This window comes from Callospermophilus lateralis, chromosome 5 (assembly GCF_048772815.1).
Source record: "Callospermophilus lateralis isolate mCalLat2 chromosome 5, mCalLat2.hap1, whole genome shotgun sequence".
Lineage (NCBI taxonomy): Eukaryota > Metazoa > Chordata > Mammalia > Rodentia > Sciuridae > Callospermophilus > Callospermophilus lateralis.
In genome coordinates, this window is record NC_135309.1 from 55,425,213 (window position 1) to 55,451,788 (window position 26,576).

The window sequence follows — 26,576 nt, forward strand, 5'->3', positions numbered from 1 at the left end:
TATCCTGGAAGAGCCACTGTCTGCTCTTCCCCCCACATTGCTTTGTGCTTCTGCACCTGCCTGTTCTCTCAGAGCCTTGTAACTGAGAGGCAGGCGCTCGCCCAGGCGGATGCAGGGGCCTGCCAAGAGGAAGAGCAGGCTGCAGGCCAGAGCTAGTTCTTATATTTCTTTTTCCCTTGAGACCCTAAAGTGCATCTCTCTCAAAATTTAGACCAGGTTTCCCAGACTTGCCACTTTGTTTCTCATGGAAAATAGAAAACACTATTATACCCTAAAAACATATAGGGAACACTCTTATACCCTAAAGACATATCTCCTTTTCTTTGTCTTCTTGGTATCTAATGCTAATTTTTAATGTGGATACATGCTCCATACTCAGAAGCAAAGTAAAGAGGCATTTTGGAGCTATCAGTGTGGGGAGATGGAAGTAGAAAATAAGGATTTTCCAACTTCCCACCTGCTTGCTCATCTGCCTCTTGTTTTCTCTTACCAAGAAGCAGTAACCTGGTGCTCTTTGTCCTTGACAGTAGATCAGCACTGTAAAACACCGCCACCTTCAGTTAAAACTGGCAAACGTGTGCCTGCACAGCTAGAAAGCACACAGATGGAGTCTGCTCACAAGTTCAGTCTTGCTCCAGGCTTCTCTGCATGATGAGCCTTTTCACTGTTGCTAGATGTGTGTCTCTCTACATTTCCACCCAGAGAGGGAGAGAAAGAAAGAAAAGGAACCTGGTAAATGGGCCTGGAATGAACACAAAACACTCTTGAGGTTTTGCTAATGTCAAAGTGAAGGTCAGCATACTTTTTAGATGACACAACTCTGCAAGCTTGGACTTTCTTTAGACCCACCAATCACTAGTTATGGAAACTGTACTTTTGAAGCCCAAAGGTTTAAAGTTGTCAAAATATTGAGTCTGACTTCATGATAGAATATCTTTTCTATCCAGAGTAATAGGGCTCAAGTATTTCAGAAAGTTTTTGTAGAATGAAGAAATGGGTACAGAAAGGCCATAAAGTTACCTGAGCAGGTAGGTCTTCACAATTCTGGACAGAGCTAGGAACCGTAAATCATCAGTCTGATATATATATAACAACAGCTGCTTGATATCAGTAACCACTTAAAGACAGGAAATTTAGAACCCAAATCATTGAATTCTTTCCCATAGTATTTGAACATTGAAATGTGAATAGATCAGACTGTATTTTATATTATTATTATTAGTAATAATAATAATAATAATAAAGACCTCTGAATTTTCCCTCCAGTCTTGGTATACTTTCAATAAAGGGTTTGTGGCTTCATTTAAAGGGATAAGAAAGAAACCCCATGGAAACATTCTAGAAACATGTATTCTTCTCACATTCACTCTTCCCAACGTAATGTCCAGATATACCCTACCAGTTCAGAATTAACTCAACCTGTTCTTGGATCAGGTTACATTGGAATCTCTAAAGACTATAGAACAGAAAAGCAGCCAGCAGTAGTGCTCACTTGGACACCAGACATTTCTTCCTATTGACATGAGGTTCTAGAAGCAATTGCTTCTTACAGAATTTGTCATCATTTCTTACAGAACCTGGGGTGCTTGCAATCAAGTGGGTCCATATAGATTTCCGTTTACATAGAATGAAGGAAACCCATGACTCTCACAATGACATCTCTAATATTTTCTAATGTTCCTCCTTTTGGTGTAAAAATGAAAGGATTAATTAATTAATGCTGGAGGAGAGGGTAAGTCCTTGAGGCAGGTAGATGTGTATTGTTATGTCTACTTTAAAGCTATTAAAGCTAATGCTGGCCATTTGCTTGCTCACTGAAAATGGATCCATTTAATAAAAAACAGCAGAGGAACACTATTTTACCCCAAAACATAACCTTTTTCTTCCTCTCCCTCATGTATTGAGCTAATTTTCCAATATGGCCACATAACTCCATATTTGGCAGTAAAATAAATAGTCATTTTAGGAGCCAGTGTTGATGTTTAATCTTAAAATTTGGATCTACCATTGGAGCAGCAAAACTGTACATTATCTTCTTAAGAAAATACTAATTTATCAGGCCCAACAACCAAAGAGTTGTTCTATGTCAGCAATCAGCTTAGCCTCATAATTATGAATTTGTGAAGATCTGGTAAAATACATGAATCCAGAAGAATTATAGTGTTTCATAGTGACTCATTCAGAATAAAGAGCCCTGTTATTTATAGACATTCCATACAGACATAAAATTTAGGGGTAGATCATAGCTAGCCTCTTCATTTTACAGATGAGGAAACTGAGACTAAGAACTTAGCACAGGAAATAGATGAAAGTACTTCAATATTGAGCACGTCTTGTAAATATCTGAATATCTTCAAGGGCACACTAACACTACCTTTGAACTATTCAGCACAGTGTGCCCACAATGTGTCAAGACTGATACCATCACAGAACTCATATTTATTTGCTATATTTTGCATCTTTGATCTGGCATATTCCTTTTTTTCTCCCTTCATTTTCTTTCTGCCCTCCCTCCTATCTTCATTCATTTTTTGAAAGAATTAGCCATTGAGCACCAATATCTTAAAGTTACTGTGATAGACAAAGGGCTAGTCATAAACACAAGTAGGTTCTGGAGCACCCTTTGCCCTTGAGGAACTCTCAAGAGAGAGGTGAGACTGATGCATGAGTAAACAGGTGTTTACCTTCAGAAATACCCAACTGTGGGTATGTACAGGAATTATCAGCACTGAGAAGCAAGGAGCAGCTACTCCCTGCGAAAATCAGAGAAAGGGCATCAGTGGGATAACACCTGATGGCATCTTGTGTGCTGATCTCAAGTCCCAGCCAGAGAAGACTGCAAGAGAGAATGAGCCCAAGGACAGGAGCAGCGAAGGAGGAACATAATATATCCAAAATAGGTGAATTTAGCAATGGAGAAGCAGGGGAAACTAGTATTTTGTGAATTATGAGTGCTGAGATCAAAAGGTAAATTAGTGAATAAAAGAAGTACTATATATATCATGCTGAAGAATTTAGAGATTAATCCAAAAGCCAGGGTTTCCCAAATAACTCAGTTCCACAACATGTGTTATATCCAAGGTCTATCTCTGCTACTTTTGCTTTACCTGTAAACCACTTATACTATTATCTATTTGCACTAAAACACTGATTTTAATTTTTTACTTAATTTTTTTTAGGTGTACATGACAGTAGAGTATATTTTGACATACATACACGGACGGGGTATAATTTATTCTAATTAGTATCCAATTTTTATTTAAAACTCAGCTTTTAAACATTTGTTTTTAAAAGAAACTTTGTCACTACTGTAAACAGATGTTTACACGTAAACAAGTGTTACTTGCAGTCCATTCAAGATCCTCATTAAAGTCAACCTGATGAATATAAAACATTCCTATTAATTCTTTGTTGATGAAAGCCTCTCAGTCTGAGGTGTGCAGTCTCATTTTCTAAAGGGAGATTTTAGGTTTTGAGAGAAACTGAATTTCTTTTAGAACTAAACTGAGACTCCTTATAAGAATTAGAAAGAAGAAAAATTGAGAAAAATTGATTGAGAGGGGTATTTAGCAAGGTTGCTGTGTACCATCTTAGACACTGAAGGGAAATCCATCCCCCAAGTGGAGAAGTACTGTTTTAGGAAGAACAGGCCACCTGAGGTGTGTTTTGTCGATGTTTTGCTGTTTTTGAGTGGCAAAAACAAAATTATCTGAATCAGGAATAACTCAGGTCTGGAAAGGCGGACAAATGGAAGCAGAGAAAACATTGTGGAGGCTGTGGGCAAGGGTCCCACTCTGGCCCACTCAGGGCAGTGAGGATGAAGAGGGTCCAGATTTAAGAAGGATTTGGAATAAAGCCAAAAGATAGTTCCTGAGGGATGTGGGGCAGGGGTCATGGAAACAGAATCATCAACAATGCCTTGGAGATGGATTGCTTGAGAGACTGCATAAATGGTCTTGGGATTATCCAGGCCAGGATCAAGAGGAATATGTTTGGGGAGAGAAAGAGGGGTCTCTCTGTGTGTGTGTGTGTGTGTGTGTGTGTGTGTGTAGAAAGGAGACAAGGGTGCAGATAGATAAGATCCCAGGTTGAAACATGCTGCCTGTTACAAATTCTCACATATCTCAAGCCTGCATTAATCCTGGCTAAAAAGGGGGGGGGGAGGGAAGAAAAGAAAAAATGGATATAAGGGGTTAGCAAGCAACTCCAAAAGTTGAACTAAGAGTCATTCCAAATGTCAGCCAGAGAGGAAAGATATTTTGGCCCATAAATCAGCATCAAATACACACATTCATTTACTTATTTTTGAAAACTTGTGATATAATCAGGTACACAGGTCTAAGGCATATTAAGCATGTTTACTTTTATAAGATGTTAAAAAAAAAATGAACCCATCCAACCAAAAAGTCTTAGAAACCTACTTAGGTAAAGCAGTTTTCTGGGTGCTTGGAGAGAGAGAGAGAGATAAATTAGACACAGATCCTCTTTTCATGGAGCTTGTAAAGATCTAAGATAGATAAAGTGTTCAGGGATTTATATTTTGTTTGCACGTAAAGAATTTCTTCATGATATCCAGAAAGTATATTTAGCCCCAGAAATTTTCCCAGTGACCATAGTTATTCTGAACTTTGTTTCTATAGATGATAAGAAACATAGCATTGGAGTAGAACAACAGTAAAGTGAAATTTTTGGTAGATCTAAAGATTTGGAAGTGAAAATCTTACCAGTCATTAATAACCCTTTTTCTTTTGTTGTATTTAAAGTACCTATTTGTCTAGTTTAGGAGAAATAAACTGATTGAATGTTATCTTTTGCATATAGCATAGCATTGCCTTTTCTTCTCATCCAAGTATATGATATAGCAATATATTAGAGCATTCTCATGAAAACCCATGAAATAATCCATTTTTTAGGACTGGGACTTTTTCTTGGCAGTAAAGATATAGACTAGAAAGCACAGATTTAACCCTGAGCCTAAAAAAGATTCATAAGTTTGAATAAGGGGAAGGACAACAAGCCTAAATGTTGATGCTCCTTCTTTAGTTTCTAGACCCTTCTGTGGAAAGAAGTGTTTTCATAAGACTCAGACAGAATTCATTTCCATAGAGCGTTCTTAATGGCTCCTGTCAGAACAAAACAGCTGGGAAACATATGGTATCCATTTCCCTGTATCACTTGGAAAAAATTTCACATGTAAATAAAGCCAACATAAAAGAGTAGCCCTTTGAACCCATGACCTGTTATAATATATAAATATATCAGTACAATGCACTCGTTGTATTGACCCACTAAGACAAGTACTTTAAATTTTTTAATACATTCTGAGATGCACATTTTTTAGAAGTTCCAAGGAAATTAAGGCAAATATTATCAAATACTATACCATAATAAAAGTATGTATCTCATAAATGTCTATGGATATTTATTTTTCCCAATAAAACATTTTTAGAAAGCTAATGAATAAAATCAAAGGCATATTTACACCTTATAAACTCTATGTCCATTATCTGCTGTTTTATATAAGTAACCATGTGTTCTCAAGGAAGAGAGAAAGGCTTGGCAAAAATTTCTGGCAGACGATAATTTTTCATAGCTTCACATTTTTTAGAGAGGATATATAAATGATAGAAAACTTTTAAATTTATAAGGGACCAACTGGAATTAGTCTTTGCCTTTGCATATTTACATTTCATAAATAACTTTAGAAAATCTAGCTCTTATTGGTGATTATCACTCCTCTGAGTTTATTAACAGGACTTTTGTCCCCTGTGAAATTAAACTGTAAATCCCTCAGAAGGATGCACTTTTGTGCATTTTAAAAGATTTAATGTGTTGTGCAAAGTGAGATTCAAATTCACATACTTGCATTTGTTAATTGTCTGCTCTGGGGCAAGCACTGTGTATGACTAAGAACTGGAGCCAAGAAAGGAGAAGAGAAGCAGCAGTCTGAGGCCATCTTGATACCTTCCTTCCCTTCTGCAAATTCTGTTACATGTTACTTATTGGAGAGAGACCAGCCCTTCTTCACAGCTGGTAGTATTTTCTTCTTAGGTTCTACAATGCCCGAGCCAAAAAGACCCCAGGGGTGGGTCACATAGTGAAGACCCTCTGAAATTGCACACCATATTGTGGTCCATTTGGGGAATAGAACTAACTCACAATTATATAGCATTCAGATTCAAAACACTCTTTCTCATACCTTTGCTTGGTTCCAGAACTTCTCTGAATCCTTTTGGAACACATTCTGGCAGAAAGAAGAATGATTAATAACCTAAATTTGGGGAACTTCAATAATGAACGCATTCACCCCAAGAGTCAGGACTAGCCAGGGCTCATTGCAGTTGTTAACAGAGCTAAGCAACATACCTGTTTCAGGTTCTTTCATTATTTTTTTGTGCTGTAAGCAAAGGACACACATGTATGCTTGCTTTAGGGTTAAACCCTTCCCACCTGTTGTCGTTCCAAAGAAAAGAGATACATGAGAGGTTTCTAACTGGGCACATCCTGAAATCTCATCTCTTTGATGGAGAATGCTGTAAACTAAGTGGCAGGAGAAACCTATCAGTAGAAACCTATAAGAGTCCTGTAAGCTTCCAAGGGTGCTATGCCTGTCATCTACCAGAGATGAAGCAAAACCATCGTGGCTGAGGATACTGTTGCTGCTTTGTGTGCCTGCCCCAGTGAGGAGGTGCTGAACTTGTATTGAGGCTCAGTAGGAACGGTAGTGGTTCTTATCTTTCACCTCTAAATGTATTTGTTTCACTTTCTATTCCATCTCAACCAGACATTTAGTTAAATGTAAACCAACAGAAAATCTTTATCTAACTTTGCATAGAAAAAGGTAGTCTTCCTACCCCATCTTCCCTTTAAAACTTACTCTTCCTTTTGTTCACTTTCAGCTTTCCTAATAATGGAGGACAGTGTTAAATCTTGAAGAGCATGCTCTGTTGTGAGGTTTTAGTGTATTACATTGCTGTGTCAAATGTCAGAAGCACCATGAGATGCCCTTGCATGATAGGGGACTTAGGATGCTTAGCTTAGGGTGAGGTTAATTCAACCATGGTTTATGTCCCATGGTCCATTCAACTCCTGACCACTTCATTCCTTTTTGTTCTTTCCTTAACCACCTAATGGAAAACTAATGAGTCACCCAGCCAGTAAATCACATTTGAGTTTGTGCAATGTTAAGTAATTTACCCTTTCTTTATATGGGACTTCTTAAATGTTAGAGAGGAGTGTGTGTGTGCATGTATGTGAATGTATCCCTTTTTCCTCCCCAACTTCATTTGAAAGTTCATTTAACACAGAGGATCCCATCTTCTAATTCTGTTGGTCAACATGTTTCATCTTTCACTGTTTTCAATGGTAAGTACAAATTATTCCTTTTAAGGACATACGTCCTCTTGAAGTATTCTCCTTAACACAGGGGCTTAATTATGAGCATAACTTGAGTGGACCACATCTGCCTTCATGGTCAAGATGTGTACAGCATTCCAATGTAATAGTCTTCTCTTTTAATTTTTTTTTTCAAAACAGTTTCTAGCTCTAGCTGGAATTGTGGAGTCTCAACTCTTATTACAAACACACAAAAGCCCACAGGAATTGCTGAGGTATACAGTAAATTCCGTCCAGTGAAGCGAGTTTCCCCACTCAAACATCAGCCAGAGACTCTAGAAAACAATGAAAGTGATGACCAAAAGAACCATAAAGTGGAGTACCCCAAAGTGGGTGAGTCTGACCAGGGCCCCCCGCCTGAGGAGCTCAGCCCTGAAGATGGAGTGGGAGGCTTGCCCAATAAGAGCTCCGAGTCCAGCACTGCACTGGGCGAACTGGAACATTACGACCTCGACATGGATGAGATTCTGGATGTGCCTTACATTAAATCCAGTCAGCAACTTGCCTCTTTTACCAAGGTGACTTCAGAAAAAAGAATTTTGGGTTTATGCACAACCATCAATGGCCTTTCTGGCAAAGCCTCCTCTACAGGAAGCACTGAGAACTCACCATCCAGTATGACCCCATTCTGTGTTCTTTCTCCTGTGAAAAGCCCTCACTTGAGAAAAGCATCAACTGTCCTCCGCGACCAGCACAAGCTCTCCACTGAAGAGTCTGAGAGCTCACCTCCTCTGGTTACATGTGGCTCTGCATATGAGCCAGAAAGCCAGAATAAAGACTTCTTAAACAAGGCCTTTAGTGACCTGCATAGCCGAAAGATTGAGAAGACAATGCCGGACTGTCAGCTCCGGGGCTTCCACCTGCAATCTGCAGCAACAGAATCCAAACTGGAAGAGCCGGTCAAGGGCATGAGCTGGACCAGCTCCCAAGGCCCAGAAGAAAGGAGTGAGTATCTGAAAAAAGTAAAAAGCATCTTGAACATCGTGAAAGAAGGACAAATATCTCTCCTGGTAAGTCTCTCTCCTTGGTATACACAATAGTAGTCTACAGAGCTATTGTTATCAGCTCCATTCTTAACAATGATGTTCTGTGCATTTTGCATCTTGTTTAATGTTTTCTTGTGGCTTCAGTTGGGGAGTGACCTCTTGAGTTTTAAAATAAAAAGTTAGGAGGTTAATACAGGGAAAACAAATTGATAATAGAAGGAGTGTTATTTCACTTTAACTTTTAAAAATTCAACTGGAATAAAGAGATTTAACCTAAAACAAAGAGAGCCCAGCACTTTTTTTTTCACTTGAATCTTGAAGTCTTTCTTTTTGCTTTTCAAATGATTCCCAATGCTCTCGCTCAGTTATTTGTAGGGATGTCAGTTCCTTGCCGATGACAGGCCTGCCAAATATGTGAACAGAGACTTTTCTGTTTTATCCTGATCATTATTCAGGAGAGTTGGGCCAGGATGTTTGCAGAGTATTTGCAGATAGAAGCTTACCCTAGAGCTTGATTGCCCTCTGACCCACATGTAGTTTTTACTTAGTTCCAGTTCTACATGTCTAGGGAGCTTGAAGGAGTGTTTCCAAAGACTCAAGACACAGAGTAACATGATGTAAGAAAAGTCTGTTCTGCTTCAGCTCAGAGCGCAACTCAAATAGCACTCCATCTGCCTGCATTGTTCTTTTCTGGCTTCCAGGCATGGATCAAACAGTAGCAAGCCTGGGCTCCTACTACAATGCTGATTAAAGCCTCATTCAAGAAAATCACTGCTTCTTGGTCATGTATTTCTACTTAGTGTGAAGCCTTACGTAGATAAAATATAACGTGCTTGGTCTATTATCACAGACATTATTGCCATAGACAATATAATTGGATAGTTTAATCAAATAAAGTGGTAATTTTTTTTCTCCTGAAAATATGTTTTCCATTTCTCCCGGTTCCTTCCTCTTATTCTTGTTGGTTTATTCTCTTCCTTTGATCTTACCATGTTTTCATATTTCCCAGTTGTGAACACCACTTAGTTCCCCAACAATGTCTCATATTCAGGGAACTCAGTTTCACTAGAGGTGAGAAAACAAAAGTCTGAGTACCCTCCAGATGCCCCCAGGAGCAATAAGGAGGTGACAGTATCTGGAGGTACCCACTAAACACTAGTAGCTGCAGACATCATGAAGTTTGTAGTCAAAGCCAGTTTTCCACAATTCAGACGGGTAGAAACCAGTAGTCTCTTCATTCATTCAGTGGATCTACAGGGGGGAATAAAACAGCCCCAGCCTCAAGGACCTAGCAGTCAAGAGGGGAAGACATGCAGGGACCCTCCAGTTACCATAAATGTCACTGCATTTTAGAAAGCCAAATTGAAGCCTCCACAGCCCACTGGCCCTAGCCCTGTTGTCATGTCTCACGTAAAGACCCGTCTCTTGAGAATTCACATTCTGAGGCATATTATCACAAGGAGTAATGGCAAGGAACTCTTTCTCATCCCTACACTGCCATTAGGGCTTCATTAAGCTTATTACTTCTTCCCAGAGCCCAGAGCAAACCCCCCCCCCAGACTCTTATTCTGATGTGTTGACTTGTTTTCTAATCCTACTGTTTGTACAGCCACATCTAGCAGCAGACAATCTAGACAAAATTCATGATGAAAATGGAAACAACCTGTTACACATTGCTGCATCGCAGGGACACGCAGAATGTCTCCAGCACCTCACTTCTTTGATGGGGGAAGATTGCCTCAATGAGCGGAATACCGAGAAATTGACACCAGCAGGCCTGGCCATCAAGGTGACTGGTTGGGGGCTTGGCTCTCCTCAGCTAAAGTCAGTTTTCTGGGTTTTCAAATTCCTTGAAGCTAAAGTATTAGACGGGAGGGAGAGGAGAGTGATTTATCAAGCAAACATCAAAGAACGCATCACATGTCAGAGATTACCCATTTCCATCACTAGATGCTTTGAGATGTATTCCAATTTGTTGTCCAATAAGGTTAGGCTTCAAATCAGACAAAAGAGAGGAAAATGATCCTTTGCAGTGCTAAGGACTTATGTAATTCATGGTGACTGCAATTTAAATTCTTCACCATACCTGGCTCTATCAGACACTGTGTCATTTTTTCCTAACGTGAGAATAATGAGCAAGACAAATGAGGAAAAGGTGTGTTTTCAGGGATGATAGCACTCCGGAGTATTTCAGATAATAAAATAGATTTTTAATGGATCAGATCCGAAGTTTAAATGTCTTCAGGTATCAAGAGTTGCTTAGAATATCAGTGTGGATTTTGCATTTAGTTTTTGCAGAGCACAATATGTTGTCAAAAACTATACAAATTAATGCCAACTAGGATGGAGTTAAAACTTACAAACCACAATACAAGAAAACATGGACTTTTATAGTACTGCAGTGAGTGCTCTGAAAATATAACAGATCATGAGAAGGTTAGCTATTAAACTAAAGTTACTTTTAAGATCTTTGGCAAATAAATGTAGAATTCAGTCACATTTATTAAAAAGCTAGAAGTGAAGTTCAAGGAAATATAATACATCTTGCACTTCTGCATATGTACTTTGCTTTCATAATAGTTGTGTCTTCTAAAAATCAAATAATCATAATTTTTACAAATGGAATTATATTGATATTGACTAGGGGAACTTGCTAGTTAAAGTAACCTACTTGTGAATTCACTATGAAACATGTTACATTTGAACAACAAACAATCGTTGTCCTACCTCTGATATATCTTTTATGCAAATTTTGAATTTTTGTATCTTTAACTTGTTTATCATTCAGTAAAGTTTTATATATTTGCAAATGTGTTCAATTTTATTTATTTTTGCTCAGGGGTGAATAATGACTTCAAAAACAGTATAAAAATAATTTTAATAAAATAAGAAACCTATGACCGTAGTGGGTATGATTTTCCTTTGGCTGTGAACAATGCTATGTCAACTCAAGCACCTCAACTACAACAGCCACCATAAAGAGATGAAAATTAAATGTGAAGTCAGGGTTTGGTCTAGTTGAGTTTATCAGAATGTACCCCATCTATCTAGTACTTAGTTAGATACTGGAGATACATATTTAATAAGGCATACTCTTGTTCTTATAGAGCTGGTAACCTGGTAGATAAGACAGGTGTGTCATCAGTAACACCAGTGCAAGTTGGCAAATTTGAAATCTAGTCCTGTGACAAAGTTCTGTAAGAAAACAGGGGTTACATGTAATCATCAATGGGCATGTGTCAAAGACAAATAAAATATTTTTGGAATCCCAGTGAATGTTGACATTTGCCTTGTTGCTTTATTGTTTATAAAAATGTAATTTTCATTAGTTTTCATAACTAATGATATATTGTAGTTGGACAAAAGCCCATGTTTTTCTTAGTTTATGCACCCTCATGCTTGTTTTGATGGACTTAAAATCTCTGTGAAGAAAGATACATAGGAAACTTAATGGTTAAAAAAAGCCAATCTTCAGCATAAATACCTCCTGTTATGTACATGTTTGAATGTTCATTCATACCCAAGCTCCTGTAGTCAACAAAGTATTTTTATCATATAAGATATGCATATATCATAAGCAGTCTGCAAAGTTAAACAACAATTTTTTTGTTTTTATTTGAATAAAAGACAAATATCCAATTCATAAGACCAAAAGCTGTTACTGATTTGGCGTCACAGGTTTCTCATTTTTACTTCTGGACAATGATTGTAGAAGTGGATGTGCTCTTCCACTCCATTACTTAATCTAGAATTTGTAAAAGCACTAAGAACAAATATTTTATAATAAGTGTCACACCACCCCCTTTAGAAATCAGTCCTGATGTATGTCCTGCCTCTCTCCATTCAGTGCATTTTGATAGACACTGATGAAGTTGAGAGAGCCCTGAGAGTCATCATTCTTCTATTTGGGGGCCTTATTTTGAACACCAGTACCCAGGTGTTTCACCTCATTACACACAGGTCTCAGAGCCCTGATGTCATTAAAGACAAACACACTTGGTACAAACAGGCTGAAGTTTCTTGGATAGTATGACTTAGCTGACAGGGAGCAAAGTCAGAGATAAGGTATTATGTGAAAAGATTACCTGAGAAAGGGGGTTTTAAAGTCATATCAGAACTTAAGAACATCTCTCCCCCACTCTTAAATTCCTTCAAGGAAACATAATATATTATGCCAGTTGCATGCAGAATTTATTGAGTGCTTTTTGAAAGACCCAACAGTAGATATTTTGAGAGTTCAGGACATTATTGGTATCCTCTGGAGATGGTTAAGAAAAGAAATGGAGAAGGATTTTTAAAATGTCTAATTCTAAAGCAATCTTGTTTTCTAAAATGGAACTACTAAGAAATTATTTTAGTAGCTAAAAAGACATGGAATAAAATGACCTTAATTGCCTAGTGATTCTTATCTTCAGTCATTCTGATTAAGCCCAAAAGCACAGTGTTGGTCTGGTGATAAGATGACTTCAAACACACAACCTTACTGACTTCTTTTTAACACACTGAGCAACCCCAGACACAGAGAATTTGATAGGCAAAAATCTCTTGCTAGAATTAGATAATGTTTTGGTTCATTTGTTTCTTTTCTTGGTATTTATATTTATTGCAAGTGATACTGGTTTCAAACTCATAGTAGTGACATAATAATTTCTTCTGCCTTCTTAGCAGTGTTTTATTTATTTTAAATGTTGATTCCTTGAAAAATTAGACCTAATAATCATCTAAAAGAACACTCTACCCAATGACAACAGAATATGCATTCTTGTCAAGTGTACATGGAATTTTCTAAGATAAATCCTATGTTAAGATAGAAAACAAATTTCAGTAAGTTTTTAAGTATTGAAATACAAATTTGTGCTCTCCAATCAATGTAGAATCTAATTAGAAATCAATAACCAAGGGAAATCTGGATATCCATAAGTGTAAAGAATTAATATACTCCAAAATAATTAATAGGTCAGAGAAGTAACCATAAAGGAAATTAGAAACTATATAAAATGAAAATACAACACTTACAGGATGCAGCTAAAGCTGTATTTAAAGGGAAATTTGTAAAAGATGCAGGAAAGGGAAGGAGATCTCAAAGCAATAGCCTAATCATACACCTTGGGAAATTAGAAAAAGTAGTGCAAACTTAATCCAAAGCAAGCAGAAGAAAGGAAATAATAAAAATTAGAGTGGAAACAAATGTGAGGAGAGAGAGAGAGAGAGAGAGAGAGAGAGAGAGAGAAATTACTAAAACTTTGCCTCACATTTCTGTGTGCTATATAAATACCAATTTATTTTAACCATTTTTCTTGTATCAAATGAATAGAATTCCCATCCCTTTCTTTATTCAGAGGGAATGAAACAAAATATATAGTAGGTTTGTTTGTTCAATTCTGATAGAAACATACTTACATTTAAGAGAAGTCTGTAATGACCGCATTATTATACTCCAAATTGTGGGAGGAGTGAATGGAGGGAGTCTATTGGAAAGTGCAGTCTCCTGGGGTCAACAACAGCCAGAGCACATTTACCACCCCCAAAGCCTGGAGGGGCTGGGGGAGGAATGGTTGCAAGAACCTTAACTAGAGAGGATTGATCAGAAAGGACTGGCCAGCTTTTGATCTTGGATTCATCAAAGTAATCCTAGTACTGTCAGTTAATCCATTAGTAGGAGGAAGGGCTCCTCTGGCCAGTTGGAAACCCTCTAGATGGAAGCCAGGAGCAGAGGATAGCTGAAACTTACTCTGCTTCATCTCCATCAGCCAAACCCAACCTCCCAGAGCAAGAAGGAACACAGAGAAGGGGAACAATAGCACACACCTAATCATGCAAATACAGGCATGTGTCACTTAATGATAAAGATATGGTCTGAGAAGTGAGTTGTTAGGCAATTTTGTGCTTGTACAAACATCAGAGGGTGTACTTAACAAACACAGAGGGCATAGGTCAAGGTGGCCTTCTAATGGAATCAAGATATGGTGTTTTGATAGTAAACTCTATTTTTAGTAAGTAGAAGGAGTACACTCTAAGGATGAAAGTATAATAATACATAAACCAGTAACAGTTGTTTATTGTTATTAAGTATATAATGCACATAATTGTAGGTGCTATATTTTTTAGCTCCATGTAATTGTAGGGGACCACAGTAGTATACACTAGTTGACAGACGCATCATAATGTAGCACATGACTATATCTCAAAAAGAGGGAACAGAATTTGCATGCAAATAGACCCGAAATGCTGACTGAAATTCTATTATCCAAATAAGGAAGGATAAAGAATGAGCAGATCACCTCTTCTATCTAGCTTTTAGAATAGACTTTTTCACCTAGAGAAAATAAGTATTAGGATTCTAAAATAAAAAGACAATAATCCTATTATACTAACATAAATGCTACCCTCTTTGAATCCTTCCCTGGCTCTATGCCCACAGTAACTCCTTTTCTGTATTCCACGCTGTGCAAACTAGGAAGCTGATTAAATGTCTCATTTGTCTGCAGAGTTACCATCAGAGTCCAAGGGAGCGTTCTAATAGTAGAAGGTAAAAGCTTTCTGTGCTTAGGAAGCCTGCATGCTTTATCTCATTTAATCCTCACAGTGACGTTAGGGAGGTAGTTACTATTAACCCTCTTTCACAGATGAATCCATTGCTTATTACAGAGATAAAGTAACTTGCCCAACATCTTGTAACTAAGTGACAGATTAGGGATTTAAATCCAATCCAGAGTCTGTGTGGGTCTTAATTATTAGAATATGCCTATCATACTATAAGTAGTCCTGAAAATCCTCAACAAATATATGTGGACTGTATTTTTCCACATTTGTATTGATACATTATAATTCCACATAATAGCAGGATTCATTGTTACATATTCATACATGCACAGAATATAAAAACTTAATTGGCCAAAGTCATTCCAAAATATTGCCCCTTTCCCTTCCCTCCTCCCTCCTTCTAGTCCCTTTCATCTACTCCATTTTTCACCCTTTGATTTTCATGAGATGATTTTCATGAGATGATTTTCATGAGATCCCACAACCATTCTTATTCTTTTTCCTCTATATGAACTGTGTTGTAATTGTTGAAATGTTTTGTTAAGTTTCTGAAATTCTCACAGTACCTGAGAGTAAAACCCAATAATAGTTTCAAGATAGGAGAGAAATGTAAATTCTAATAAAAGATGAGAATAATATCTGGCTTCATAAAACCCCTTATAATGACTCCAAGAAAATTACATTCTTCTTTTTCTTTTTTCTTGCCTACTTCTACTTTCCTGCTCTTCTTGATCCTAAGAATCATTTTGTTTTCCTAAAAAATGTGCCAAGTTGTGGCTGTTTGACCTTGTGTGTTGATAGTTTTATCATTTACCAATGAAAAACTGATTCTCTCATAAGAGTATTTTCCTTTTTAAAATTTTAACATTTGACCAATTAAGACATTTACCTGGTATATGTATGTGTGTGTGTGTGTGTGTGTGTGTGTGTGTGTGTGTGTTTTGATAGTAAACTCTATTTTTAGTAAGTAGAAGGAGTACACTCTAAAGATGAAAGTATAATAATACATAAACCAGTAACAGTTACTTATTGTTATTATCAAATATATAATGCACATAATTGTAGGTGCTATACTTTTTCAGCTCCTTTGTAATTTAATCTGTCCTTTGTAATTTATTTTGTTCTTATTAGTTATACATGATAGTAGAATGTATTTTGACATATTATACATATATGGAATGTAACTTATCTTCTGGTTATACATGATGTAGGATTACATTGGTCATATAATCATATATATATATGATTACATATACTACTATATATATATAATAATGTTTGATTCATTCTACTATCTTTCCTGTTTCCATTCCTCTTCCCTTCCTTTCATTCCCTTTTGTCTAATCCAAAAATACTTCTATTCTTCCCCAATTCATCCCTTATTGTGAGCTAGCATCCACAAATCAGAGAAAACATTCAGCCTTTGTTTTTTTTTTTGGCGGGGGGGGCGTGGGGAGGTTGGCTTATTTCACTTAGCATAATATTCTCCAGTTCCATCCATTTACTGGAAAATGATATACTTTTATTCTTTTTTATGTTTGAGTAATATTCCATTGTGTATACATTTTCTTTATCCATTCATCTGTTGAATGGCAGTTGGGTTGGTTCCATAGTTTAACCATTGTGAATTGAACTATTAACATTGATTTGGCTGTGTCACTGTAGTATGCTGATTTTAAGTCCTTTGGGTATTAACTGAGGAGGAGGATAACTGGGTCAAATGATGGTTCCATTCCAAATTTTCTAAGGAAAACTGCTTTCCATAGTGGTTGCACCAATTTGCAGTCCCCACCAGCAATGTATGAGTGTACCTTTTTTCCACACATTCAGCCAACATTTATTGTAGCTTGTATTCTCTTTTTTTTTATTCTAATTTGTTATACATGATGGCAGAATGCTATTCATTTCATATTACACATATAGAGCACAAGTTTTTAATTCACTGATTGTACACAAAGTATTTTCACACCATTTCTGTCTTCCTACATGTCTAACTTATTCCACCATCATTTCTACCCCCTTGCCCAGTCCCTTCCCCTCCCTCCTCTTTGCCCTATCTAAAGTTCCTCCATTCCTCCCATGCCCCCCCTCCATTGCCATTATGAGTCAGCATCGTCATATCCAAGAAAACATTCCGCCTTTGGTTTTGTGGGATTGGCTAACTTCACTTAGCATTATATTCTCTAGCTCTATCCATTTACCTGCAAATGCCATGATTTTATTTTCTTTTAATGCTTAGAAATGTTCCATTGTGTATATATACCAAAGTTTCCCTATCCATTCATCTACTGAAGGGCATCTGGGTTGGTTCCACAGTTAGCTATTGTGAATTGTGCTGCTATAAACATTGATATGACTGTGTCCCTATAGTATGCAGTTTTTCAGTCCTTTGGTTATAAACTAAGGAGTCGGGTGGCTAGGTCAAATGGTGGTTCCATTACCAGTTTTCTAAGGAATCTCCATATTGCTTTCCATATTGGCTGCACCAATTTGCAGTCCTACCAGCAATGTATGAATGTGCCTTTTTCCCCACATTCTTGCCAATTATTGTTGCTTGTTTTCTTGATAATTGCCATTCTGACTGAAGTGAGATGAAATCTCAGTATAGTTTTTATTAGCTTTCTCTAACTGCTAGAGTTGAACAATTTTTATATATTTGTTGACTATTCGTATTTCTTCTGTGAAGTGTCTGTTCAGTTTCTTTGCCCATTTATTGATTGAGTTTTTTTTTTTGTTTTTTGGTTTTTGGGTTTTTTTGGTGTTAAGATTTTTTAGTTCTTTATATATTCTGGAGATTAGTGCTCTATTTGAGATGCAGGTGGCAAAGTTTTTTGCATTCTGTAGGCTCTCTCTTTTCATCTTAATTGTTTCCTCTGCTGTGAAGAAGCTTTTTAGTTCAATTCCATCCTATTTGTCAATTCTTCATTTTATTTCTTGCACTTTAAATATGGATTGTTAATTTTTCATTAACAGATACAATACTATTTTATTTGGGTGTTAGAAAATAGTTGCTCTAGCTTACAAACTTTAATAATAACAGATAACTGACATTGTTGGCTTGTATATGAAACGACTAGAATGCTCAAGCATTCCCAGTGATAGTGTAGTCAACCAGTTTGGAAACCAGTCTGACAGTTTTTCATAAAGTCAAATACACACCAACACATGATCCAGAAATTCCAGTCATAAACTGGAAATTACCCTATGTAGACTAAGTAAATTCCATATTTACCTATCAGAATGAAAGGACATATTCACAAAAGAAATATTTATAGCAACTTTATTTATAATATCCCCTAAATGGAAACAATCCAAATACTCTCAATAGGTTACTGTATAAACAAATTGTGATCTAGTGAGACAATGGACTACTTTCAGCAATAAAAAAAAAAAAGGAGTAAAATACTTATAACAAAGTAGCAGCTTAGATGAATCTCAGAAGTGCTAAGCAGAGTGAAAGAAGTTGATTGTGAAAGAAGTGGATCCTAAAAGACTGCAGAGATATTTTTAAAACCTGAATTACTTTGACTTTCTTTCTTTTAAATCTAGAATGGTCAGTTGGAATGTGTACGCTGGATGGTGAGTGAAACAGAAGCTATTGCCGAACTGAGTTGTTCCAAGGATTTTCCAAGCCTTATCCATTATGCAGGCTGCTATGGCCAGGTATGGAGTTTTTAAGTTATCTTCCCTTTATGCACCATATAATTGACTTGTTTTCTTTTTATTTGTTCATCAAAATCCAAACATAAAATATTCAAAATGTATTCATTGATTTTTAAGCAATGATAGTAATTGTAGCATTTTTAATGAAAAAATAAAAACTTTTAAACAACCTGTTAACCCAAGAATAGGATATAGGATAAATAATAAAGCTATATTCATATGATGGAATTCTCATGTGAAATTTCCTCTCGTGTGTATAACTAATTATGTAACATTAATTAAAATGTATGATACAGAACTGTTCCTGTAATTTGGTACCAACTTTGAAATTTGAAGAGACAGAAAGAGAAATAGAAAGTAAAACCAGAAAAAAAAAACTATGGTACAACATATTTGTAGTCATTATTGAAGAGATAGAACTATAAGTGGCTTTTTTTTTGTTCAATATTTTCAGATTTTTATAATAAGTATATTTAACATTTACCAAAAGTTAAAGACATTAATCAAGGAAGTCTGCTCAAGTAAAGATGAGCACACTAACTAGTTACAACTAATTTCTATGTTAGGAAATCTTAGCATGAGTAATTGATACACCCAGATCAGAATTCAGTATATAGAGTGAAAAATTTTTTAAAAACCTATCTTCCCTTAAGGGAGATGAGTATAAATTATCTTGCAACAACATTGGAACCACAAAATACCAATTTCAGTCTTAAAAATAATAAAGTCAGCAACTGCATTAAAATAGATTTAATCACATTTGCGGCAAAGAAAATCGCCTCTCATGCATATAACTATATCCCTTTGACTTCATAAACTTTCCCAGTGGCAGTAAATTGTGGTATTGTCAATAAGAGATTATGATTTTTCAAACATAACAGTCCCAAATTCAAAAAATAGACTGAAGAATATTGTCACAGTCTTTTTTTTTTTTTTTTTAACAGAAGGGGGTGATTGAACCCAGAGCCTTGCATATGCTAGGCAAGTACTCCACCACTGAGCTATGCCTCAGCCTGTTTTTCATTTTATTTTGAGACATGGTTTTGCTAAGTTGCCCAGGCTGGTATTGAACTTTGAATCTTCCTGTTTCATCCTCCTGAGTAGCTGGGATTGCAGGTGTGCACCACTGAGCCTGACCAGTCTTTCATTAGTTGGAGTCATGCTAGCTGATAGTTTTGTTATTTTTTTAACTGATTATTTATTTTGTACCTTAGTAATTTCAATTAATACAGATACAAATGTATTTCAAACAATATAAATAAACTGTATGTATATAATTATATATTCAGAGGCATACACACATATAATGTTTCCTATGTGTGCCAGGCTCTATACCATTGGGTTTTGTATACATTATCTGGTTCTTAAAACAACTCTATGAGATGTTTTTAACCCCATTTTATAGATGAGGGGACTGAAGAAAGAAAGTTGAATGACTTGCACATGGTCTAATGGCTAGAAAGAGAAAAGACTAGAGCTCTGCTTTGGTCCTCAGACTCCAGGGCCAGTTTCTATTTGTCCCCATCTGTGTAGAAAATTGGTACAAATTGTAACAGTGGCATTGATACAACTGAAGAAGACTTTTTTACATTTTGTCTAACAATAAATACACTGATATACAGAGTACTTCATTGCTCATTGAAGTGAGCAACTGTGCAAATTTATGAAATGGAGAAAGGATCAGGAAGAATATTTAAGACATGTAAAAGCCACTGTCTTTGAAATGTTGCAGTTACTCAGTTTTCTTCGTGCATTTTACTGGCTAGTCCCCATCCACAATGTCCTAAAAACAACCAATAGTGATTGATAGGCATTGGCTTAGGTGGCCCTATTTTGCTTATAATGGCAAAAGGAAGAATAGAAATTTTAAATGCTCAGGAGTATTGATCACTGTTAATTTTTATAAATCACTTTCAGTATAAAACAGAATTTTATTAAATTGTGTGGGTAATTGTTTCATGTTCCTGAGTCCTTTTGCCTATAAAGCGTAACAAGGACTTAAAGACATCTGTGGCAGAGTTTACCAGAGTCAAGGAGGAAAGGATAGAGTTGTTCTGAGCCTCTCAGTGAATCTCAGATTCAGCATTCTTCATCTTGGGAAATGTTGCTCATATATACCAGTTTCTTTATTCACAGCAGGTTCCTCATAATTTTGAATCTGTTGGGATACCACAAAAGAAAGGGGCCTGTCTGAGACTGGCTGGGTAAAGTGCAGCTGAAGTAGAGGAAACTATGGAAGTTACTGACTTGTTGGAAGAGCTGTGTCGTTTGCTTTACTTTATTACCAATCTTTAGATTATTTCAAGCTGATAAGCATTTTTTTATTGACCTTAAGTAGAACTTTGAGGGTTGGGGTGGGGGGGCAGCCGGGCAGCACCCTTAGGAGAACATTCCTGCCCAAGTGGAAAATATAGAAGCCCCTTTAGATCTGTGAATTCTGTCCAGCCGTCCTACATCCGCCACAGCCACTTATGTAACAGATAACCTGCAGAGACGCCTGAACTTGGAACCATGACAAGGCTAATATTTTCACAAGGAAGAATGTTATTGAACAGTTTTCTAATGAATTCAGCACATGCAAGTTTTTCTACATCAAGCAGGCACTTGAGTGTGTTCTGATTTTGTTTCTTCAGTAAATACCTCTGGAAAAGATAGCACCAAGGAAAATTCCTCTCTCCATTTATTTTAGTTGCCCTCTGCCCCTCATAGCGATTCTTAAAGAATGGGCTCCATTCAACTCCCAATTTGTGTCCTTTTTCTTGTAAAAATTACCTTTAAAGACTTCAATACCACAGGGTAGCCAGCAGTTTTTAGTGGCCTCCTGGAGTGATAGATCTTTGGGTGATAGGAATTGATTTTCCTCTTCTTGACACTTGAAGTCTCAGAGGGTTCAATTATTTCATTGCCTGATGGTGCCTAGCGGAACATGCCACGGGGAACACAAAGGTGAAAGCCTGGGGAGACTGGGGGAACAAGCAGGTGTCCTTAGCCAGGCCTGCCTTGCCATCCCAGAAGAGGGATGTTGCTGCCAAAACAATGGAGTCACAACCATGTTGATTCGAAGCTCCTATTCGAAGCCCATGTAAGTTGGGCTCTTTTATTCAAACATGAAGGTTGCATCCAGGCTCTTCCAGCAGAGATTCCCACCTGCAGCTGCTTGGGGCATCAGCCTGTTCTGCATTGGTCACTGGCTCTCTGTGTCTTTCAACATCAAGCTTGTAATTCCTGTTTCTGAATCATTTACATGCCATTTGGTCAGGACATCCTTCTACAAAAATTGCATCCCAACATCGAGCATTTACCAAGAGCGCCTTTGCCTATGCTGTACTTATTCTCCATTTTAAAGGTTTGCCCTGACACAGATACTTTCAAAGAGCACTTTCTAAAAAGGAAAAGGCTCAGCAATTTCTATGAATGCCCGTGCTTGAGCAGCAGTAGACCTGCCCGCAAGAGGGATGCTCCTGCAAGCTCTGTTCTTCTCGTTTCTCCCCAACTGACTTTAGAAAGGAGACTGTTCCCTTGACATTATTATTCCATTGTCTTTATTGTTTCACTGTCATGGTGCAGAAATAAGTAAACAACCTGAAAGTGCTGCCTACCTTTTCAAATGAGAGAAAAATAGAAAAATCTTTGATTAGCATTGGCATCCATCTGCTCTGCAAATACTGATCTCAAAAAAAACCCAACTGAGCCAGAACTCCACAGCCCACAGTCTGACAGGCAGTTCACAGTGATTTCTTTGACCCATGGGGCTGAAAAAGAGAATGTCCTTTAGATTTAAGGGCAGTGGAGGAATGAGTAGTTGTGCATGTTTGTGTTCATAGATAGAAAGCAGAGTCAAGAAGAGCATTGGTCCCTAACTCAAGCTGTCTGTGTTTAAATCCTAGTCACCAGTTACTAGCTGCATGGCGGTAGAAACATTCATTTACAGAAAATAAAGAAAATAAGAAAAGGTCTCCCTGGATCTCACTTTCCTCATCTACTCCATGTGGATAATAGATCCTTCCTTATAACATTGTTCAAAAGACTGAGTGAAAAACAAACAAACTTCCCAATACAATGAAGGCAGTAGATAAATATTGACAGTTGTGACTGTTATAATTTGTTATTTTATTGCTATCAGTATTATTTATTTACTTATTTCACCATAGCTAAAGAAATAAGAGAAACTTGCCAAAGAATTATTTGGGCCTCAACCTATTTAATCAATTTTTGCATGCACCTTTCCCCCCACAGTTTACCATCTCCAGATTCTACATTTACTTCAATAAATGACATTATGAAATTATGGCTGGCCATTTTTCCCCTACATTTTAACTTCTCAAAAACTGGAATGAATCTTAAAATCAATGGCATGGTAGATTTGATGATCTATGGCTGCAAACAAAGCTGACTCTTTTCAGAACTTATGATTGCACCACAAACTATTGAGATTTTATTGATACCAGCAATAAAACTGTGACATACTTTCAATTAAATTTTTTATTAGACTTTATCCAGCAAGTCTCATAAATTACATGTATTAATTGCCTCTTTAAACAACTTGCATTGCCTTTGGGAGCACATAAAATACAATACTATATCAGGTTACCAAAAGATCAGAAAATCCCTAGAAAAGGAAATTGGTACATGAAGGAAGTTTTTAGTCAGTAGATGCAAGTTGAACAGAGAGATGCATGTGTGGGTGCAGGGATGAAATGTAAGTTGGAAAATCATTCTGTGAAATGGAAATAATGCAGAGGGCCTTTTCATCTATGTGACAGCAGTGGATGCTCTCTGAAAGTAATACAGGGAAATGAAAATCAAAGTTATATTGTTTCTTTAACTTCTCCCTATAGACACAGAGAGAGAAAGGGGAGAGATGTGTTAAAGGGCTAAGGGGAGGTAGACACGATTGCCTATAGATAAAACACACGTGTGTTGGGCTGGGGTTGTGGCTCAAGCGGTAGCGCGCTCGCCTGGCATGTGTGCGGCCCAGGGTTCGATCCTCAGCACCACATGCAAACAAAGATGTTGTGTCCGACGATAACTAAAAATAAATAAATATTTTTTAAAAATACACATGTGCTTTAATAAGGAGAAAGTGGCCATATATATTTTGACCTTCTCATGAGGTATTGTTTAAATTGTGCATCTCACAGGTATGTTCCCCAGAACCCAAGCAGAATTTCTCTGGTTTTACCAAAACTACAGATGCTAGCCACCTCTATGTCCATCTCAGAAATCCTAAATGTGAATGGTTAAAAGACCAGGCATATAATCAGCTAATTTCTTTTAGTAGTACTTCTCTATGTGGTATAATGGGAAGGATTTTTATTTTTGTACACTGGCTAAGCCAATTGCCTATCTTCTTTGGAAAGTAAATTGTCCTATAAAAACATCAAACTAAATTGGAGTTGCTGGGCAAACACCTGACTTGTTCTGAACAATCAAAAATTGTTCTTCCTTTACGTAAGTCTTGAATTAGGTAAACTCTCTAATTGTCATTGTAAGAAAATAAGGGAGTTTATTATAACTATACAGACTGATCCTGGCTTGAAGAGCTGTCTGGAGCCAGGGCAACTGTGTCTGGCTCACATGGACCTCGTGTGTCTCGTTCTCCATGGTTACCAGGCTTCTGCAAAGAGCCCTAGATTCACCCCAGATTTCCACAACAGGAAAATTCCTAGTCTTATGAAATGCTGTATTCCGCTGCCTACACCCACCCACTGCTAAAAGTCAGAATACTGTGATTTTAGTAAATGATGCTTTGGGCAGGTGGACTATCCAAATATAGCATCCACAATACTATATAATTGGGTCTGGAAAAAAAATAAGAAAATTTGCATGAAAAGAAGGTACAGATAATACATTGATAAATACCTTAAACTCCTTTGCACTAAATAATGAGCTGCTAGAAATCAGAGTACACAAAATGTCCTCTTCCTCAGTTTTCTAATTTATAAAGTAAGACTGTTTGAACTGGATGATTCCCTAAAATTTCTTTCAGTCTATAGTTTTAAGAATCCATATTCTAATATTATGGAGCAAACCAAGTTACTGTGGCTTAAAAATGACCCACCGAAGGGGCTTATTTTGCATATGGTTGCCCCATCTTTTTTCACCAGTGAGGACCCAGCAGGCCGCCCTCCTCATGCAGTATCCATATGTCTTAGCCATTGACTTTAGAATGGTTGGTTATGCCTTTTATCCTAAAGTACTTCTACTCATTGAGGTTCTTATTCATTTGTTTATTTGTTTTATGGTACCAGGGATTGAACCCAGTAGTACTCAACCACTGTGCTACATCCTAATCCCTTTTATTTTTATTTTGAGACAGGGCCTTACCAAGTCATCTAGGTTGGCCTCAAACTTGCAATTCTGGTTCACTGAGATTTTTTTTAAGGAGTTAAGATTACCGGGGCTGGGGATGTGGCTCAAGCGGTAGCGTGCTCGCCTGGCATGCGTGTGGCCCGGGTTCGATCCTCAGCACCACATACAAAACAAAGATGTTGTGTCCGCTGAAAACTAAAAAATAAAATATTAAAATTCTCTCTCTCTCTCTCTCTCAAAAAAAAATTACATAGTACAATCATCTGTTTCCAAGTAAAAGTAATGCAGTATTTCTTTCCTACCCAATTAGGAAAGGTAAAGGAAGTGGTTTTACCTCATGCATGTGGAAAAATTACCTGTTCTGGACCAAAATGTCAGTTCCAACTTTCTCTAGGTTTGCATAGATAATATGTGAGCATATCAGAATATAAGCATATCAGAATATCCTTATCCAAACTCTATATATAACTCCCTACGTTCACCTTAGGGCTCTGCTCCTTCTTGGGGGATCTTTAAGGGTTTTCACTTTCTACAGGGTCTGTCTGCTTTTGCAGCTAACACTCACCCTGCTTCCCCAGGTGCATTCTTGGGAGGCTGTAAGCAGTGATTACATTTTTCTCATCTTGTTCTTTAGGACTCTTTACTCCCTACTTGCTCATTTGGAAAAAGTGTGGTGCAAATGTTCAGTCTGTCCCTGATGTCTCAGATACCTTCATAAACAGCACCCTGTCCCCCAGCATAAGGGGTGAAACATTAAAGGAACTGGCTGTTTTTGTCCAACATTCCTTTAGCAGATTAGTTGGCATGTTTGGAAGATAAAGGCAAATTTAATCCAGGAAAGTATAAAAGTTCATGACCACTCTGAGCAAATAACTGGAAAAAAAAAATCCTTTAAAAGGCTAAGAAGAAAGAAGTTCAAGGCTATTTCAAACACATGATCATCTTTTTAAATGTCAAATTCCACCCACTAAACTTCATGCTGTTGTTTTTACCACTCTCATATTTTTTTAACTTTATATTTAATTTTTCTATTTTTAAAACAGTGAAATCCCATCCCCCTGCTTTCTCTGAAGGCCAAGCATAACACAAAAATACCACAAAACACTCGGTGGGTAAAATGCAAACAGATGGTGACGAAACAGACTGACTGCTCTACGATTTTGCCTTTGAAAGGTTTATGTTCAGAGCTTTTGGTCCCCTTCCTTTAACATGAAAGAAGAAAAAAAAAACTTTGCCTTTAAAACACCACCAACAAGCGGTTTCTGGTTGTATTTCAGTGGGGTTATCTTGACAATTTAAGGTGTTATCTCTTTTTGTAAGTCTGTTGATTTGCCAGAGGTATGGGATTAGGAGGCGCAGTGTAAGAATTATAAATTTAAAAGTAAAAGCTAGCTATCTCAGTAGTCCAGGGTTTTATGAATGTGCTTGAAACCCACAGGCAGTTTAACACGATAGCCAAAACATTGTCTTGAGAGCCTTGGAACCAAAAGACCTGATTCTAGTTCCAACCTTGGATCTGTTTAGCTGTGTGACTTTGAGAAAGTTCTTCAACTTTCTGTGAATTGTTCTCTCGTCGGTAGAATAAGTAAATAAAACCAGAGCATTTCCAAGGTAACTTCCTGCTCTTAGAATCCCCTTTGTGTTCCTCTTTCATTCGTTTTTGGTAAGAGATTTTTG

At 37.2% G+C, this 26,576-nt stretch overlaps 1 protein-coding gene across 4 annotated transcripts in view; it reads left to right on the plus strand.

The window, feature by feature from the left end:
- Sncaip (synuclein alpha interacting protein) overlaps positions 1 to 26,576 on the plus strand; it is a 147,744-nt gene that overhangs the window by 99,810 nt on the left and 21,358 nt on the right. For all 4 annotated transcript variants that reach the window (XM_076856671.1, XM_076856673.1, XM_076856674.1 and 1 more), the window contains exons 4-6: positions 7,537 to 8,405; positions 9,991 to 10,170; positions 18,474 to 18,587. In XM_076856671.1, the coding sequence (XP_076712786.1) occupies positions 7,537 to 8,405; positions 9,991 to 10,170; positions 18,474 to 18,587 (1,163 nt within the window). The remainder of the gene's footprint in view (positions 1 to 7,536; positions 8,406 to 9,990; positions 10,171 to 18,473; positions 18,588 to 26,576) is intronic.